The sequence below is a fragment of the Mus pahari genome, chromosome 2 (genome assembly GCF_900095145.1).
Source record: "Mus pahari chromosome 2, PAHARI_EIJ_v1.1, whole genome shotgun sequence".
Taxonomy (NCBI): domain Eukaryota; kingdom Metazoa; phylum Chordata; class Mammalia; order Rodentia; family Muridae; genus Mus; species Mus pahari.
The window spans coordinates 54,143,093-54,160,371 of NC_034591.1; the positions used below are offsets into that span (position 1 = coordinate 54,143,093).

The 17,279-nt window shown below is 43.0% G+C and overlaps 1 protein-coding gene across 8 annotated transcripts in view; it reads left to right on the forward strand.

Moving 5' to 3' along the window:
• The window catches only part of Cald1 (caldesmon 1), a 181,377-nt gene that overhangs the window by 133,097 nt on the left and 31,001 nt on the right, over positions 1-17,279 (forward strand). For 4 of the 8 annotated variants that reach the window (XM_029535643.1, XM_029535642.1, XM_029535644.1 and 1 more), the window contains 2 exons: positions 12,266-12,412; positions 16,018-16,999. In XM_029535643.1, the coding sequence (XP_029391503.1) occupies positions 12,266-12,412; positions 16,018-16,999 (1,129 nt within the window). The remainder of the gene's footprint in view (positions 1-12,265; positions 12,413-16,017; positions 17,000-17,279) is intronic. The other 4 variants (XM_021190660.2, XM_029535646.1, XM_021190661.1 and 1 more) reach the window with 1 other exon arrangement.

Genomic DNA, 17,279 nt, shown 5'->3' on the forward strand with positions numbered 1-17,279 from the left:
TGCTGTCTGTCCTCTGTGTGTGCTGTCTGTCCTCCTTGTGTGCTGTCTGTCCTCCTTGTGTGCTCTCTATTCTCCCTGTGTGCTGTCTGTCCTCCCTATGTGCTGTCTGTCCTCTCTGTGTGCTGTCTGTTCTTCATGTGTGCTGTCTGTCCTCTGTGTGTGCTGTCTGTCCTCCGTATGTGCTCTCTGTCCTCCCTGTGTGCTCCCTGTGCCCTCCCTGTGTCCTGTCTGTGTGCTGTCAGTCCTCCCTGTGTGCTCTCTATTCCCCCTGTGTGCTGTCTGTCCTCCCTGTGTGCTCTCTGTCCTACGTTTAGGCTGCATTTCCACGGGGCTGGATCCCGGGAAGGATCCTCTCTCAAGATCTGCACACTTGCTGGTCTGCCCTTTCTCTTAGTGGAGACACGCTTGGGTCTGGCCCATACATAACCTGAGCTTCCTTCCCTGATGCCCTTCCTGCGTCGTGAGCCCTGGCCAGACTGAGGTGTTTGCTTTTCCATGTCCACACTTCCTGACTTTACAACTTTCCATTTGTGCTCTCTGAATGAAGAGGGGCCTCTTCCCTCCTTCATACCCTGAATCCTAGACCCAGCTCAAATGTCACTTTCTCCATGAAGCCTTCTTTGATCCTATGGTCAAAACGGTATTATCCATCCTTTACGCTTCTGCATAGGTCTCCTTTAATATTTACCACACTTGAACTCCCATTACATACTTGCACATTTCTTGGCTTCCTTGCTGAATCATAACTCCATTTTAAGCCATGTTCCCCCTTGGCTTCCTCCTCCAGTGGCTTAAACAGAGAGACTCCTCCATCAGCATCTTAAAGATGCCTTTGTTCTACTGGTGTCAGAGTGTAAGCAGTCCAGTCCCAGCCAACATCCCACACCACCATCCAAAACTCCACCTTGGTATCTGCCACATTCCCTGCCTCCTCCTCAGACTCTAGGTGTCTACATACCCTATCCTGCCCAGGGTCCATTACTCTGCTCTCTCAATGAAACTGAACTGCCTTCCCTCAGAGTCCAGGTCCAGATGGCCAGTGGTTTGGCTAGAGAGAAGAATGTACACAGGATTAGAAGCCATATGCTGCTGCTGTTGCAAAGGGTCATTTGTCATCAAACTAGGTAGCAGTTTAGAAGTCTGTTGTCTGCGTTACTGCAGCCGAGGTTGCTTTCAGGTCTCATCAGAAAACAGCCCAAGCATTCCTGGTTATTCATCTCTTGGAATACAGATACTCTAGTCTAGGGGAAGACTCTTCAGGATATTTTAAGTGCCACACAAGAATATCTGTAAGACCCGTGTCACCCTCTCAGAAGCTGGGTAGTTCCCCGACCCTTCAGCTGTCAACACTACTAATTTAATCGGTACACACAGCCTAGATACTTCATTTTGAACATTACCTGTTAAAATGAGGATACTTTTGCCTTTGCTTGAAGAGCATTTTCAAGCATGGAAACAGGTATCTTTTTTGATTTGGCTTTCTACCACATCATAAACGAGTGTCAGCTCATCCCCCCATTTGTCTTGAGCACACCCCATCTTCGGTAAAGTTTCCTTTGATTGGACCATAACCCACCAAGAGCAGAGAAGTATTATTGACTTCCTTTCCCAACAGCAGGGAAGCTAGACCCAGAGGTGGCTGCCAAGTCCCCTGCAATGATACGTGTCCTTTCCGGTGGGCCAAGTGTCCAGGATGTGGCCCTTCATTTTCCATTTCCTGTCTCCTCTCAAGGTTTACCTTCACTTGTAAATAAACTTCTGAGATGCTAGCATGTGGAGGGGGATGCAAGCCAGTGGATTCCGGATGAGTTTGTGTGGTAGTTCTGGAGTCTGGGAGTAGGAATCACCTCAATATGCTTCCATGTTAAAATGATAATCACATCTCTCACTGGCGATCCTAGAAACAGGGGTCCTGGTCTCGTGTACCAGTATGTCAGAATTTTCTGGTTCCTGAGAGGAGCCGAGAGGCACAGGAATAGAGGTGGAAGGCTGTGCCATCCGAATGGAGAGGCCAACGGGGAAGGAGGAAATGAATAGTAAATCTTTTTCCAATTAAAACTAAGCATGGAAGCAGAAAAGCTCTGGAGGGCACTTTTCAGGGAGGGAAAGGTCATAAAAGATCTGTTATGAAAATCCATTATCCATAAATTCCCCCACATTAAGCACCGCCTGTCTGTCTGGGAAGGATGCTGACACAGGCTCTGTAAGGACAAGCAGCCTCCGCCTGCTGTGCACCGTTTCCCCCCNCCCCCCCCCGCGTCTGCAGTACCACTTTCCTCTGCAGAGATTCCCTTTAATTACTCACAGGCTTTGAATCTCCATGTAAGGACATTTTGTCTACGTTTTCTTTCCCCCAATTCCGCTGTTTCTTTCGTCAAATGTTTACCCATGTGATAAGGGTAACATAATTGAGTGCAAAACCATATGAAATTATGGGCCCACGTATTGCATCTCACAAATTCTTCATGTTTGGGATCACTTGAGTGTTTAGATCGCTCTCAAACTCTTCTAAGATGAGTTCACGTCCTTTACACAAGAAGATGGAAATGTGTGTTTGAAAAGAATATGATTTTGGATACACCTGTTGTCAGATGTGGCTGCAGCTGCGGCTGCGGCCGTGGCCACATCAGCTCATGGGACTGTGGGAATCTCCCGACACCCCTCTTTTAGCAGGTGTTAGTCGGCTGTGTAGCATGTCCAGTCTTTTCTGCAAGAGACAGAAATGACAAATATAGTGTTATCGCCAGACGAAAGCACCTGGGTTTTAGTTATTTTCTCACATCTGACTTTTAAAACTTGTCTATACTTAGTCTTTATTGCCCATGCACTGTATACATTAAAGCAAGACGTCCTTTGATAGGTATGGCGGCCAGAGGTCATCTCCAGTCTGATTTTACCACTCCCCTGGGTTTTTGAGTTTTAAAAGTCAAAGGACATTATGAGTCATGTTTTCATATTTCATATGTTCATAGTTATGAGATTTGTATTCATTATTCATGATGCTTATTAGAGAATCCTAGGTTGTGATACAAGACAAGCTAATACTTGTGAAAACACAGGTGGTTGGTTTATCTCTGTTGGCTACATTCATTTTGATTGCGTGTTCAAGTGGCGGTGAGTTTGGCTAATTTTCTTTTGATTAACTTATTATCCACTACTTATTTCCCTTCTTGTAATTCACTACATCTGAAGTCTAGCTCAGGCACCAACTAAACAGTTTTATGTATCTTTCCCAACACCAGCCCTCATGTGTGTGTGTGTGTGTGTGTGTGTGTGTGTGTGTGTGTGCGCGCACACACACACACATTCAGAGATACCTGCAGAGGCCAGAGGTGATGGATCCCCCTGGTGTTCCAGGGTATTGCAAGCCACCTGAATTGGGTGCTAAGGACAGAATTTAGGTCCTCTATAAGAGCGGTACATACGCTTTACCACTGAGCCATCTCTCCAGCCCTCATGGTGATCTTTTGTAAATTCTATAAATTAAAAAGTGAAGGTTTGTGCCTGAACAAGTTTATTGTTTGGATATGGTGGGGGCAGATGGATAGGGAGATGGAACAAATTCAATCATGTCTGGGAGAAAATGAATACATTTCAGTTTATCTCAGGAAATTGTTACGGAATAACCCTTCCAAATCTGAGTTTAATGATACGCATTCTTTCTTTTCAAAAGAAATGTGAGAAAAAATAACAGCTTCATAAGAATATAAGGCTGGGGGGGAGTGAGGACATTCATGTGGAGACAGGGGTGGTATGGGATGTGGAACAGTCGGAGGGTGGGTGGGGGGTAGATAAAATATGGAGTGTAAAAAATTAATTAATTAATTTAAAAAAGAGAAAAGAATATAAAGCCAAGTTTTATCCGTTTTTATTTTCCACTAAATATCATAAGCTGTTTGTGAATTAAAAAAAAAAATTAAAGAAAGTGACACCAGTCAAATAAGGTGGTAGTCACTTAACCTATCTCAGCACAAGTCTCTAGAAGGGTTGGAAGGCATTCTCAGGTCACAGCCATCTTTATAAAGGTCTGGAAGGCATTCTCAGATCTTTATAAACTACAGGGACTCCTAATAAAGACTAAGGTATAATGTTGTGTGAAGATCACCAATCCAGGATTGCATATGTTCTTATTATATGCAGCTTTTAACAAGAAAAAAGTTTTCAAATGTATTACTTGGGAATACTCACCATGGGGCTAAAACCACAAAACAAAAGCAAGAGGGGAATAGAAACACTGCACAATTCAGGCAGGGGTGACTGGAAGCTGTTTAAAAAAACAAGGGAATGGATGGTATTGAAAAGAAGTTCACAAACCTTTAGTTAGCTTGAGCTGATGATGGTGTATGCCCATCATACTGTCTGTTTTATCATTACTGTTTAAAGTAAAGTTACACTCTGCTCATTGGCAGGTAGAGCAACAATTTGTGATAAAAGTATTTTAATATAAAAAACTAATTTCAGTCTTTCAGGATCTTTCATTTAAAAATTTGATTCACAAATATATTCTAAGAATCTGCTTGTCCTGGGAGAGGACTATTTTAGAACGTTTTCAGATCTAGCATCTTAGATTCCTTCCAACTAGACCTAATCTGTTGGTCAGTTCACATAGGATGCTGCTGTACTGATGCTAAGAACCAGCCTTCTATGGTGTATATAGATGTAAGAAGGTCTTATTTTTTTTTCTTCCCACTGTCTGTTGCTCTGTAGCTCATGTCCCCATCATGGTCTATGGTTACAGAAATGTACACGTGGTGTTTGGCAAAATTGTGTGACTGTGAGATGCCATCATTGTATAAAGTAAATAAATGAGGACTCGTTAAGAACACAAACACGGCGCACGCGCACGCCTTTAATCCCAGCACTTGGGAGGCAGAGGCAGGCGGATTTCTGAGTTCGAAGCCAGCCTGGTCTACAAAGTGAGTTCCAGGACAGCCAGGGCTATACAGAGAAACCGTGTCTCGAAAAACCTAAATAAATAAATAAATAAATAAATAAATAAATACATAAGGGGGACAGGGGAATTGAGCTGCTCTTCTCTTCTGAGTAATTGTCTTCCAAGTGACCTATTTTCTTGTGTGCCTTGACACCAGTAAATATGGCTGGCTCTATAGTTATATGATAGGTCAGTGAACCCTATAATGTATATACACATTATTTTTCAAGCCCCCCAAAATTCTTTTCAACCAGAGTCGTTCTTTCAGTCTCTCCTTTTATTAATCACACACACCCATTGATTTGCCCATATTCTGACTGAAAATATTTTAATTTTCCTGGGTTTTATTTTCCTACATTGTAGCCTTTAATTCCCTTCCGCTCAAGGATTCCAAGGAAAAACTTCAGAATTTGTCTTTATATGCATTCAATGAAGCCACGATATTTTGCCAACACCACATGTAAACAAAATTATATTTAAGAGCTTGGAATGTTTCCGCAAACTCATAAGTTCCAAAGGTACATTAAGTCTACTGAGCACAGAGGACTCTTTTTCAGGGGCTCAGGGATTTTACTCTTGATCGCAGCGTGGCCTCAGACTCACAGAGCGCACAGTGCTGATGGGATGTGCATTGAGAAGCTGCTCGCACTTCATGTTGTGAAAGAAAACCCCTGGGGTTTGGGTACTGGATGATTAAGAGTCATGTTGCCTCCAAATAGTGATGAGCATATTCTTAACCCACAGAAACTTTTAACTTTTTAAGTCAGACCCGGTTGTAAGAACCTCATTAAGATAATGACATTTGCAGAAACTATAATGAATAATAGTAAAAATTAATAATAATAATGCTTGCCTAAGAGTTGTCCTTTTGGAGGCCATGAGTCTCGGGTCTTCTGTTCCTAGGTGGGGCCTGCACTGGAAGTGTGCAGCCGGGGGAAGCTGGGAACGTCTCTCAGGCTCGGCATCTCACTGACAAGCCTGAAATCACTTTCTTCAAATGACTGACAGGAAGGTGGAGGTCCTTTGAGGTTCAGAACTATCAGAGCTGATCTTGAGGTCCAACCAACTCTCCACAGGCCTCTAGAGTCACTGTGAGTTCACAAACGGTGTATCGTGACAGTTGAAGAACTTACTCGGTCTCTTGGCATTCCAGGTGCATTCTTTGTAAGATATGGGAGCATGGCAGGGAACATTAAGGAAAACAGACTACAGATTTCAGTCTGAGTTGAGTGTTCATAACTGGCCTCATTAGAATACCGTGAGCCTCTCATTTTCTGAGGCTTTTCTCATTAACCTGTGGATTTTAATGCCCTTAAACAGAGAAGGAAATTGCTTCCCTGCCTTCAATAAGAGTAGTTTCTATTTTTTCTTTTTTAAAAAAGCTCATACAATACGTTTTGATCATAATCTTCTTCGTTCCTCATCTCCCAGATCTTCCTCGCCTCCCTACCCGCCCAACAGCATGTTCTTTCTCTTAAAAAAAAAAAAAGGAAAAGGAAAACAAAATCTGAAAACCAAAACAGATTAATTAAAAAAAAAAATCAATAAGACCAAATACACACACACACACACACACACACACACACACACACAAATGGAGTTCATTTTGTTTTGGTCAACTACTCCTGAATGTGGGGCCTGCTCTGGAGTGTAGTGTTTTATAAAATGTGCTATAGATATAATTTTTACCTTCTTTCCTTTTCATCCTTCCTCCCTTCCCTGCTTTCTTTGTTTCTTTCCTTGGTCGTGGTGGTGATGGCAATAGTGGTGATAATGGTAATGGTGGTGATGTTGCTGCTGCTGCTGCTGCTGGTGGTGGCAATGGTGGTGGCAATGGTGGTGGTAATAGTGATAGTGGTGGTGATGGTGATGAGGTGGTGGTGGAGCTGATAGTGGTGGTAATGGGAGTTAAACCTACAGCCTTGACTATGTTAGGTTAAGCATTCTACCACTGAGCTACATCCCTAGCCATGTTCAGTCTCTAATTTGTGACAGCATCTGAATTAGTTGCTCGGACTAGCTTTGACTGTATAATCCTACTTCAGCATCCCAAGTGCCTGAGAGTACAAGCATGCACCACTATGCCCAGACCATCCTGTAGACAGTGGGTTGAGAATTTCTCTAGTGTTTTATATAAGCTGTGATTACTCGTCAGTGGAAGGAGGGGGACACAGAAGCAAGAAGACAAAGACTGTTTCTGAAGCACCTCTGTGGCTCCCTTCTTTCATCTGGTGCACAGTTAGCTCTTGACAGACTGATAGACAGAAACTGAATCCTCATTGATTTCCTTGTTTGTCATGTTTGAATGCTTGTATGTACATAAACTTCTCCATCTCAAAGGACCAGAATTTATCTTGGTCTTATATGGAGGCAGCAGGGGTCTAGTATTAAAAGACTCAAGTTAGTTTTCTTGAAACAGCCAGGACATTAGGAAAGAGTCTGGTAGATTTGAATTTTCTTAACAAGCCACACCAGGGCCTTCGAGCAAAGGTTCTGAGAATGGAAGAGACACTAGCTCTTCAGTTCTCCACGTCACGGATAGCATGTCATTGTTACAGACTCTGGGGTTGTCTGCACTCCTTTGTAAGTATTGTTTGTGAGTACATGGTAGATTCTCTCTCTTTGTCTGAAATATTTGCTGAGTCATTTTGCTCTTAGCAACTCTGGCCTTTCACTGGAAAGGTGGATCACATCTCTAAATGTTTGTGACAAGAGATGAGCAAAAGCAGTTGCCAAGAAACAAAGCATAACACTCCATCACCGACCCTCCCAGTGCCAGCACGGCTCAGGGGCTCAGGGACCTAACATTTGTTTTATTTAATAAAGAGTTGCTTAGTAGACTTGGAGATTACCTATTTGTTTTAAACAATCACAATGAAATACATTTGATTAAAACTTTATGAAATGTAACTGGGTCTTTCTCAGTTGGTTCAGAGGACCACAGAAGCCCATATGACTCCTGAGTGGTCTGGGAAAGGTGGTGGTGGTGGTGGTGGTGTGTGTGTGTGTGTGTGTGTGTGTGTGTGTGTGCCGTGGGCAAAAGAGGCTTGGTTAATACTGGAATCTGCTGAAATTTGATGGAAGTTAAAATGGTTTGTTATGCATCTCTAACCATCTGGTTAGATAGGAATTTTGTTAGTCAGCGTTTCAAATAAGGTTACGGCCGGTGTGTGGGAAATCAGAGATGCTAACATTGTCGTTAACATTGACCACAGCTACTGCTATAGCAGATATAGTAAGGATCCTACAACCGTGTCTGTCTTTTTGGACACATTCTGTGTGATGTTGAAGTGAGCATGCCCATGTATCATGGGAGTTGTGTTACCTTCCTGAAGGCCGGTTTATCAGAGCATCAATGGCCTCCAAAGAAAGCATCCTAACTTCTGAGAAGTTTTGAAGTCCTTGCACCACTGCTTATAGGGACATAAAGTTGGGAAAACATGTTTAATACTTTCAGCAGGAGAAATATTAGATTGCACTATATCTGCATAATTACCATCTGGTGTATATAGATATAAAATACTGTTTCCATTGACACAGTTTGTTGATGTGTTAAAATATATCCACAAGGAAGTTTAATTAAAGGAACTGTTTGTGAAATAATACATATAACATGACCCCACTTTATTAAAAATTAAAACATACCTAGGGACATACATCAAACTTGCACCATGTCAGAGTTAGTTGGAATAATTCTAAGCAGCTAATTTGCCTTTGTCTATATACATTAGGTAATTGTCTAGTTTTAAAACATATCGAGAGTCCATTACTTTCAGAATCAGAACAGCAAACCACTGAGAGTTTTTCCAGTATGAAAATCGTGGCTCATTCTTTTAATCCCAGCACTTAGGAGGCAAAGACAAGTAAATCTCTGTGAGGTTGAGGCCAGTCTGGTCTACAGAGTGAGTTCCAGGATAGCCAGAGCTACATAGTAAGACCCTATCTCAAACAAAACAAAACAAAACAAAACAAAAGCCAAACAAAGAAAAAAGAAAAAAGAAAGAACAGAAAAATAAATCCATGGTAGACATACAAAGGATTAACTGCATTTTTAGAAACCAGGAGTCTCCAAGTTGAAGACTTTGTCATTCACACGGTTTAACTTATAATATCAACTGATGTGTTCTCTTTTGGTTTCGTGTGTGTGTGTGTGTGTGTATGGGTGTGTGTGATTCTGACTATGTTTGTGTATATATGTATTGAGGTGTGTGTAGTATATTTCTGAGTGTGTTCGTGTATGTACATATGTGGTGTATGTGGTGTGGCTCTGAGTGTGTTCATGTGTATATGTGTGTAGTGTGTGTGTGGTGTGGTTCTGAGTATGTTCATGTGTATATGTATGTAGTATGTGTGTGGTGTGGTTCTGAGTGTGCTCATGTGTGTATATATGTGGTATGTGTGTGGTACAGTTCTAACTGTGTTCATGTGAGTGTGTATTGTGTGTGTGATACAGTTCTGAGTGTGTTCATGTGAGTATGTATGTATATGGTATGTGTGTAGTTCTGCATGTGTTCATGTGTATACAGGAAGTGCATATGTATGAGGAGACCAAGGTTTTGATGGCCAGCATATTCTCAATTACTCTACACCTTGGAAACTAAGGCAGAGTCTTTCAGTTGCACTCGAAGCTCACTGATTCAGCTAGCCTAGTAAGCTTGCTCTGAGTGTTCCCATGTCTCTGGCTCCTTCACAGTGGGGTTAAAGGCCCACCACATCCATGCAGCCTTTCCATAGTGTTGAGGACTGTAATACCAATGTTCACACTTGTGTGGCAAATGATTTACCAACTGTACCTCGGTCTTACAGCACCTGATACGCTCTTCATCCAGAGTCTGCACCATTAGGATTGGAAATAGTGTGACACCAGGATGGTGCCTTTGTTGTTGTTTTAACTTAGTCAACAGCTTTAATTCCTTATTTTATGAGTAACAGTAAAAGACCATTCCCAAGCAACCTCTAGCAACTCCATCCTAGAAGAGGGCTTATGAGCGGCTAGCGGGCTGCCCTTAGATTTTAAGTTACAGGAAGCAAGAAGAATGAGAAGAGACTTTAGAGAAGAGGCATTTGCTCAGGTTCCAGTGAGAAATCCAAGAGGAAGGAAGGCTGGCTGACCCAGTCATGGTAGCAAAGCTAGTTTATCTCCCAGCTAAATGCAGTCAGCAACCCATGAGGCTCACAGAGGAGGCAGGAGGAGGAAGATGGTGACATCTCAAATATACTGGGAAACACTGGTTAAAATCTGACTGCTTTACAAGAGGGAGAGTTTTGCTTTCAGCATGGGGGTACCCCACATCATACCTTTCATGTCTCTTGCTTGTCTAAGAAGAAGGCTGCACAACAGATGGGCTTTCATGGCCAATCTTGAGACGGAGAGACCAAATAAAGAAATTCCTGTTTGATTAGCTTGTGAAGCAGTTTTTAAGGACTCGTTCTCTCTGCTGTGGTTAGAGCGGTCTACTGAGAAATAAGCCAAAGAAATATTAGGCCAAGAATCCAAAGTTTGAAGCCAAACCACTGGGAAGGGCTCTCTCCTGCTGATGACACCATAATTGAATTAGGAGGGAACATTTGTATAGTGTCATGTTGTCATCTCACACTCAACACGTCTAGAATTAAACTCATCTTTCCTTACGAGGCTGCTCCTTAGCTGAACTTGTCTAACAATGAACAAGATGATGGCGCCCATTACTGTGTTCGAGTGTAACACAGCCAGCATTTCTATGTGATTGCCACGAACATAGGGTCAAAGGAACTTATGATAGGATGATCAAAGGGCAAGATAGTCCTTCTGAGAACCAAGGCCTCTGACTATTAATCTAGGCATACATTAATTCTACCGTGCTACTCTTCCCGCCGTATTTATGGAAAATTTCCACTCAGTAGAATGTGTAATAGATATTTAGACAGAACACACATGCACACAGAATGACACTTCATTTATATTGATATTTGACACACTTCACTAGCAGATTTTAGTGAGCATAAAGTCAGAATTTCTGAAGTAACAAAAAGCAAAGGAGCCAACCTTTAGAATAGTATTACTGAATACTGTAACTCAATAATATTCAATAGTACAATTTAATACTATAATTCAACAGTATTTAATAGTATTATTGAAGAAAAAAAGCTGACACAGATAAAGGTACTGAATCTAAGCCTATGTAAGCCTAGTTTGTAAATCTAACATGAACAAGCTACCATTACTCACATGTGATGGACTGTAAATGCCTATGGTTCTGATATTTTGTTTTCTTTAATTTGAAAATTGTCTTATAGTTGCACACATTCAAAAGTGTGTATCCACTTAGGGACATCTCTTGCTTTGGGTTGGGGAGATTGCTCAGTGGTTAAAGCCCCTATCATATAAGGAGGAGGACTGGGGTTCAAATCCTACATAAATGTAGGTGGGCATTGTGGCCCACTTGTAATTCCAATCTGAAGCAAGATAGCTAGGTGGCCATATAAGGAAATTTCAGGTTCAACTAAGAAACCCTGCTTCAATGAATCAGGTGAAAAACCTTTTAGGAAGACTCCTAACATCAGCCTCAGGGCCTCCATAGGCATGTGCACACATTCACATGCAAACACACATACACATGCAAGTGTGTACACACACACACAGCACAGCACAGCATATGAGTATCAGGCTACTAATACATGTTTTAGTGAGAAATATGGAACCTTTGAGTTAGCTGACATTCTCTCTCTCACAGTGCAAATACTTTGAAGCTACCTACACACACACACACACACAAACACACACACACACACACACACATACACACACCTATCATAAAGTAACTGAAGGGGAAAACAACATCTGATATCTAGCGTCCTCACTTTTAATGAACAACTTGGTCTTATTAGCACCACAGTCTTGATTTAGTGGTGTGACTTGATTCTCTCTGGTCTTTGTGTCAGAGCGGCTCTAGTTCAAACAATGTATCAAATTCATTTTCATACATATTTTGATTATTTGGGTTCGATACTTGATGTTTTCACGTATAAACCTTGCATGTGATAATCAACTCAGTACAGAAATGCAAACATGCTAACCCAGTCTCCAAAGGCATACTGCTTTGGTGTAGATGTTCTGGTTTATTTGATCAATTTAAATTTTCCCATGGGTCATTAGATGATGCCTTTCAAATACAAAAAAAAAAAAAAAAAGTTTGAAAACGAATTGGTTGGGTGTCCAAACTTGAGACAGTGAACCATCCCCTTAGAAAGAACTCTGATTCATCAGTCATCATCCCAGGCTGTTCGACCAGGACACTGATAGTGCCACTTGTCAGCTGTTGTGCTCAGGTGCCTGACTTTATATTGTTGCAGAATTGCCTATCAGAGAAATGATGATGACGAAGAAGAGGCCGCCAGGGAACGGCGCCGCCGAGCCCGGCAGGAGAGGCTGCGGCAGAAGCAAGAGGAAGAATCCTTGGGACAGGTGACAGACCAGGTGGAGGCCCATGTCCAGAACAGGTACTGTCCTCCTCTCACAGAGGCATCTCTGGGTTGTATCTTCGTCAGCCCTGGTGAATGGAGTTTGCTAACAGATCGCTGCATCCTCTGACCAACGCAATCATTAATGGTTGGTTTCAGTTTTGCTGAGATGGTTTCTGACTGGGTAGCCCAAGCTGGAACTTACTATGTAGTCCAAGCTACATGTAGTTTTGGTTTGTTTCTTTTATTTTCTGTATATCAAGAGGAAACTGTTAATAGCTTGGTTAACTTGGTCTATTTTAAAAACAAAAAACAAAAACCCAAAACACAAAATCTTCAAGCTGAGGGTTGTGGTCTCCTCAGCTAATTTCCTAGTGTGGTCTTGCAAATGCTGAAGCATTCGACAAGTTCCATAAGAAATATAATATTAGGTAGTCGATAGAAACCTTTGGCACTGGTAATTAGTCCCTAACTGGGGAGGAAGTGTAGCTAAGAGGAGTGGGGGAGGGACAGCTATGATCACTGAGTTACACTCATTCACTGGCTTTGAATCCCAACTTGGCAAACTGTGTTCCTTCACTTTAAAAAGTACAGCCATGGGCTGGTGAGATGGCTCAGCAGGTAAGAGCACCCGACTGCTCTCCCGAAGGTCCTGAGTTCAAATCCCAGCAACCGCAAAGTGGCTTTCAACCATCCATAATGAGATCTGACTCCCTCTTCTGGTGTGTCTGAAGATAACTACAATGTACTTATGTATGATAATAAATAAATCTTTGGGCCAGCGCAAGCAGGGACTGAGCAAGCAGAATTGACCAACCAGATCGAGCTGAGTGCAGTTGACCGGAGCAAGCAGAGGTTCTAAATATAATTCCCAACAACCACATGAAGGCTCACAACCATCTGTACAGCTATAATGTACTCATATACATTAAAGAAAGAAAGGAGAGAGAGAGAGAGAGAAAGAGAGAGAGAGAGAGAGAGAGAGAGAGAGAGAGAGAGAGAGAGAAGCCACAGTTCCCTTTGAAGAGCACTGCTCAACCGCCGAGAGATAAGAGTGCACATAAGCCTCTCAATGCCTTGCACACAGTAAGCACAATCCACAGTGTGCTCCAGGCAGAGTCTCACAGGAAGAGGGCAGCATGGCCGTCTGTTGCCTTTTTCTGCTCTCAAGCTAAAGAGAGGAGGCAAAAAAAATACTGCTTTTTAAAGAGCTGTTTTTGAGGCCTTTCCTGACTCTAGCTGTTAGTGAGTGTTCCACAATGGCTTTAAGAGTTCCAACTGATTGATAGTGCTCTACTTCTGAGAATCTTGCTTCTGGACTGGGACAACAGTGCCGGGCGAGCCCATGAGGCCCTGGGTTTGAGCCTCAGCTCAACAACCAAGTCAGCAGCACACACAAAGGCCCTGTTTCTACTTACATTTCCTTTCTGCTCTCATTTTATTAGTAGTCATTTGATGAGATTACCTACGTTTAAAAATTCTTTTGCCAAGCATGATAGCGCGTGCTTGTTAATCCTAGCTTTTCAGAGGTTGAAGCAGGAGGACCAGGAGTTTGTGGTTAACCTTGGCATTTTGGTGAGGGCAAGGTTACCCAGGGCTACACAAGACCCTGTATCAAAAAAACTAAAACAAGCAAACAAAAAAAGTGGTTTTTTAAGGAAAATATATTCAGGTCTGAGCACTTGGTTTCTTGCAGGCATATTAATTACCTACAGGTATAAAGTCTTCTTGGGGCTAAACAGCTTTAACTGGCACTTAACAGCTACTGGTGACTTTTAACCATGATCTATAAAAGACAGCAGAGAAAGGCTCAGTGGAGTCTGTGGATTTCTTAATGGTATTCTTGTCTGGCAAGCGCTTTGGAATTTGCAGTACCTTTTTAAAGCGCTAGAACTCTGTTGGTCCAAGCATCCTGTGCATAGACCTTTGCCATTGACCTCCCAGTTCCCCATATTCCTGTGGCCATGTAATCCCTGTGTGGCTAATTCACAGCGACAGTGTCCTGCAGCAATAGCAGAGGCCCAAAGGGCTTAAAATCTAGGCTTTCCTCTACGATATTTTGTTGTTAACTATATGATGTGTTTTTCCAAATCCAAGTGAACTTGAACATCAGAGGAGCCAAGTTTGGTATGAACCATGAAATTTGATGGAGTTTCTAAACGTTTTGAGACATAGGCTTCCAGCTCTAGTTGCTGTTCTGGTATCACATGACTGGTAATTCCAGCCAGGAGGGGCCGACGCCCTTGGTCTGGGCAGTGTCCAGCACCCTGGAAGAGTGATTAAGATGATGGACATGCTACAGTTTGGATTTTCCCTTTTTTTTTTCTTTTAAAAATAAACATTGGGTTTAGCCAGCCTTTACCCATTGGAGAAAAGTAGAAAAAGCTCTTTATTCTTGGAAATCTGTACAAAGGAGTTATATTGTCCAGATTAGTTATGGTAATGTTGTTGCTATGAGAATTTTCATATTTTAATGTGGTATACTAGTGCACTGTGGATATTTTTGTGTACTGGATAAAGTGCCTTCTGTCTTATTTTTAATCTTATTTTTATTACTTTTATTATATTATTTTTTGAGAGAGGGGGATCTCACTGTGTATTACTGTCTGCCCTGAATCTTGCTACGTAAACGAGGCTGGCCTCAAACTCACATAGATCCATCTGCCTCTGCCTTCTGCGCTGGGATTAGAGGTGCGTGCCACCAGGCCTGCCTCTCTACCTGTTTTCAAAACAGGGTCTCACACTGTACCTGGAGCTCATTGATACAGCCAGAGTGGCTCCTCAGTGAGCCTCAGAGGTCTTTCTGTCCTTCTATCCTCCATGGCTCTGTCAACCCCTAACCAACTAGAGCCTTCTGAACACCAACAGAGATGGCAAACATAAAGTATACACATGATAAATTGTGTTGTCCTGGACACATTGTTTATGCTTACATTTCTTTGGTTACGAGGGAGGACAGAGGATAGGAAATACCATTCTTGACTGGCAGTCATTAGCCCGTGAACTGTGGAGGACACTTAGATGTCTCCAAAGAGAAGATTGTTGGCATGAACGTAGAGTCTCACACTCTCCACACTCCTCCCCTCTAAATACCTCACGCCCCACCAATCCAGATCGGGAATGACTTGGTGGCATCAATATGAATCTCTGACACTCACAGAAGTCACTCATTATTCTGATTTGATCCTTGTCATAGTCGGGATCCACAGTGACACAGATTCCGAAATCAAGGTTTAATCACAAGTAGTCTGTTTGTGAGGTCACCTCAGAAAACGACGGTTGGGTTGTAGGTAAGGGAGACACAGGAGGAAAGTTGCTTTGCAGTGTAAGTGTTCACTGTGGAGCTCTCGGACGTAACTCCAGTAAGAGGATTATCCTTCAAAACAGAGAAAAGCCGAAGTATTTATATGATGATGTTCCTCTGATTTTTGTTGAGTGACATTAATATTCAGAGGCTCTACACAAGTCGAGGAGACACAGTGGCCTGAGAAAGACCAAGAGCGAAGACTTGGATAGTCTCAGTTGGAAGCATAGACATCTAGGGGCATGTGAGCTGGATACTGCTGTCACCTGCTCTGGCTGTGGTTGGTTCTGTATGGTTGATTAACCAACAAGCTGTCTTTGATGTTCCTTCTGTTGTGCAGTGTCCCGGATGAAGAGTCTAAGCCAGCCACCGCAAACACTCAGGTAGAAGGTGACGAGGAGGCTGCCTTACTGGAACGCCTGGCTAGGCGAGAAGAGAGACGTCAAAAACGCCTTCAGGAAGCCTTAGAGCGTCAGAAGGAGTTTGATCCGACCGTAACAGATGGCAGTCTCTCAGTCCCAAGCAGAAGAATGCAAAATGACTCGGCCGAAAATGAGACAGCAGAGGGGGAAGAAAAAAGAGAGAGTCACTCAGGACGGTATGAGGTGGAAGAAACAGAAGTGGTCATCAAGTCCTACCAGAAGAACAGCTATCAGGATGCTGAAGACAAAAAGAAAGAAGAAAAGGAAGAGGAGGAGGAAGAGAAGCTGAAGGGAGTGAGCCTTGGCGAAAATCAGGTAGAGGAGATGGTAGAGGAGAAAACACCAGAAACCCAAGAGGAGCCCGTGCTGATGGTATTGGAAAATGGGCAAGTCAGCGCAGAAGAGTCCAAAGTAGAAGGGGATGGGGAACAAGACACGGACGAGATAGCCCATCGGAAAAAGATGGGGGAGGAAGAGAGAGAGAGAGCTGAGGCAGAGAGACTGAGGTTAGAAGCGGAAGAACAAGAACGAGAAAGAATCAAAGCTGAGCAGGACAGAAAGCTAGCAGAGGAACGGGCAAGAGTCGAGGCCGAACAGAAAGCCGCGGAGGAGAGGGAGAGGAGGGAGGCCGAGGAGAGGGCGAGGAGGGAGGCGGAGGAGCGGGCAAGGATCGAGGAGGAGCAGAGGAGAGTGGCTGAGGCGCAGAAGAAGGCCAAGGCAGAGGAGGAGAAGGCTAGGATAGAAGAGCAGAGACAAAAACAGCAGCTGGGGGAGCAAAGGAGTGAGAAGCGAGAAGCCAAGGACACGGGGGAGAAGGGAGCAGAGAAAGCGGACAGGAAAGGGGTGAATGGAAGGGAGGCGCCAGACAACAGACTGCAGACAGCTGTCCCACAGACACAGGTACAGTAAGCACTGTGCACCTACTGTGTGATGCCTGTGACTCATGAGAAATGCAATGCGCACCCAGCTGGGGGCTGAGGCCTCATGCACGTGCTTGATCAGTTGGCAAACTATTCTTTTTTTTTTTTTCAGGCCATAGCAATACCCAAGCATGGGGCAATTGAACCACAGCTGAGTATGCAATCAACCAAATTAATGAGACAACCAGAGAGAAATCAATTGCTCCGTGCTTGGGTGCTGTGGTTATTAAAAAAAAAAAAAAAAAAAAAAAAAAAAAAAA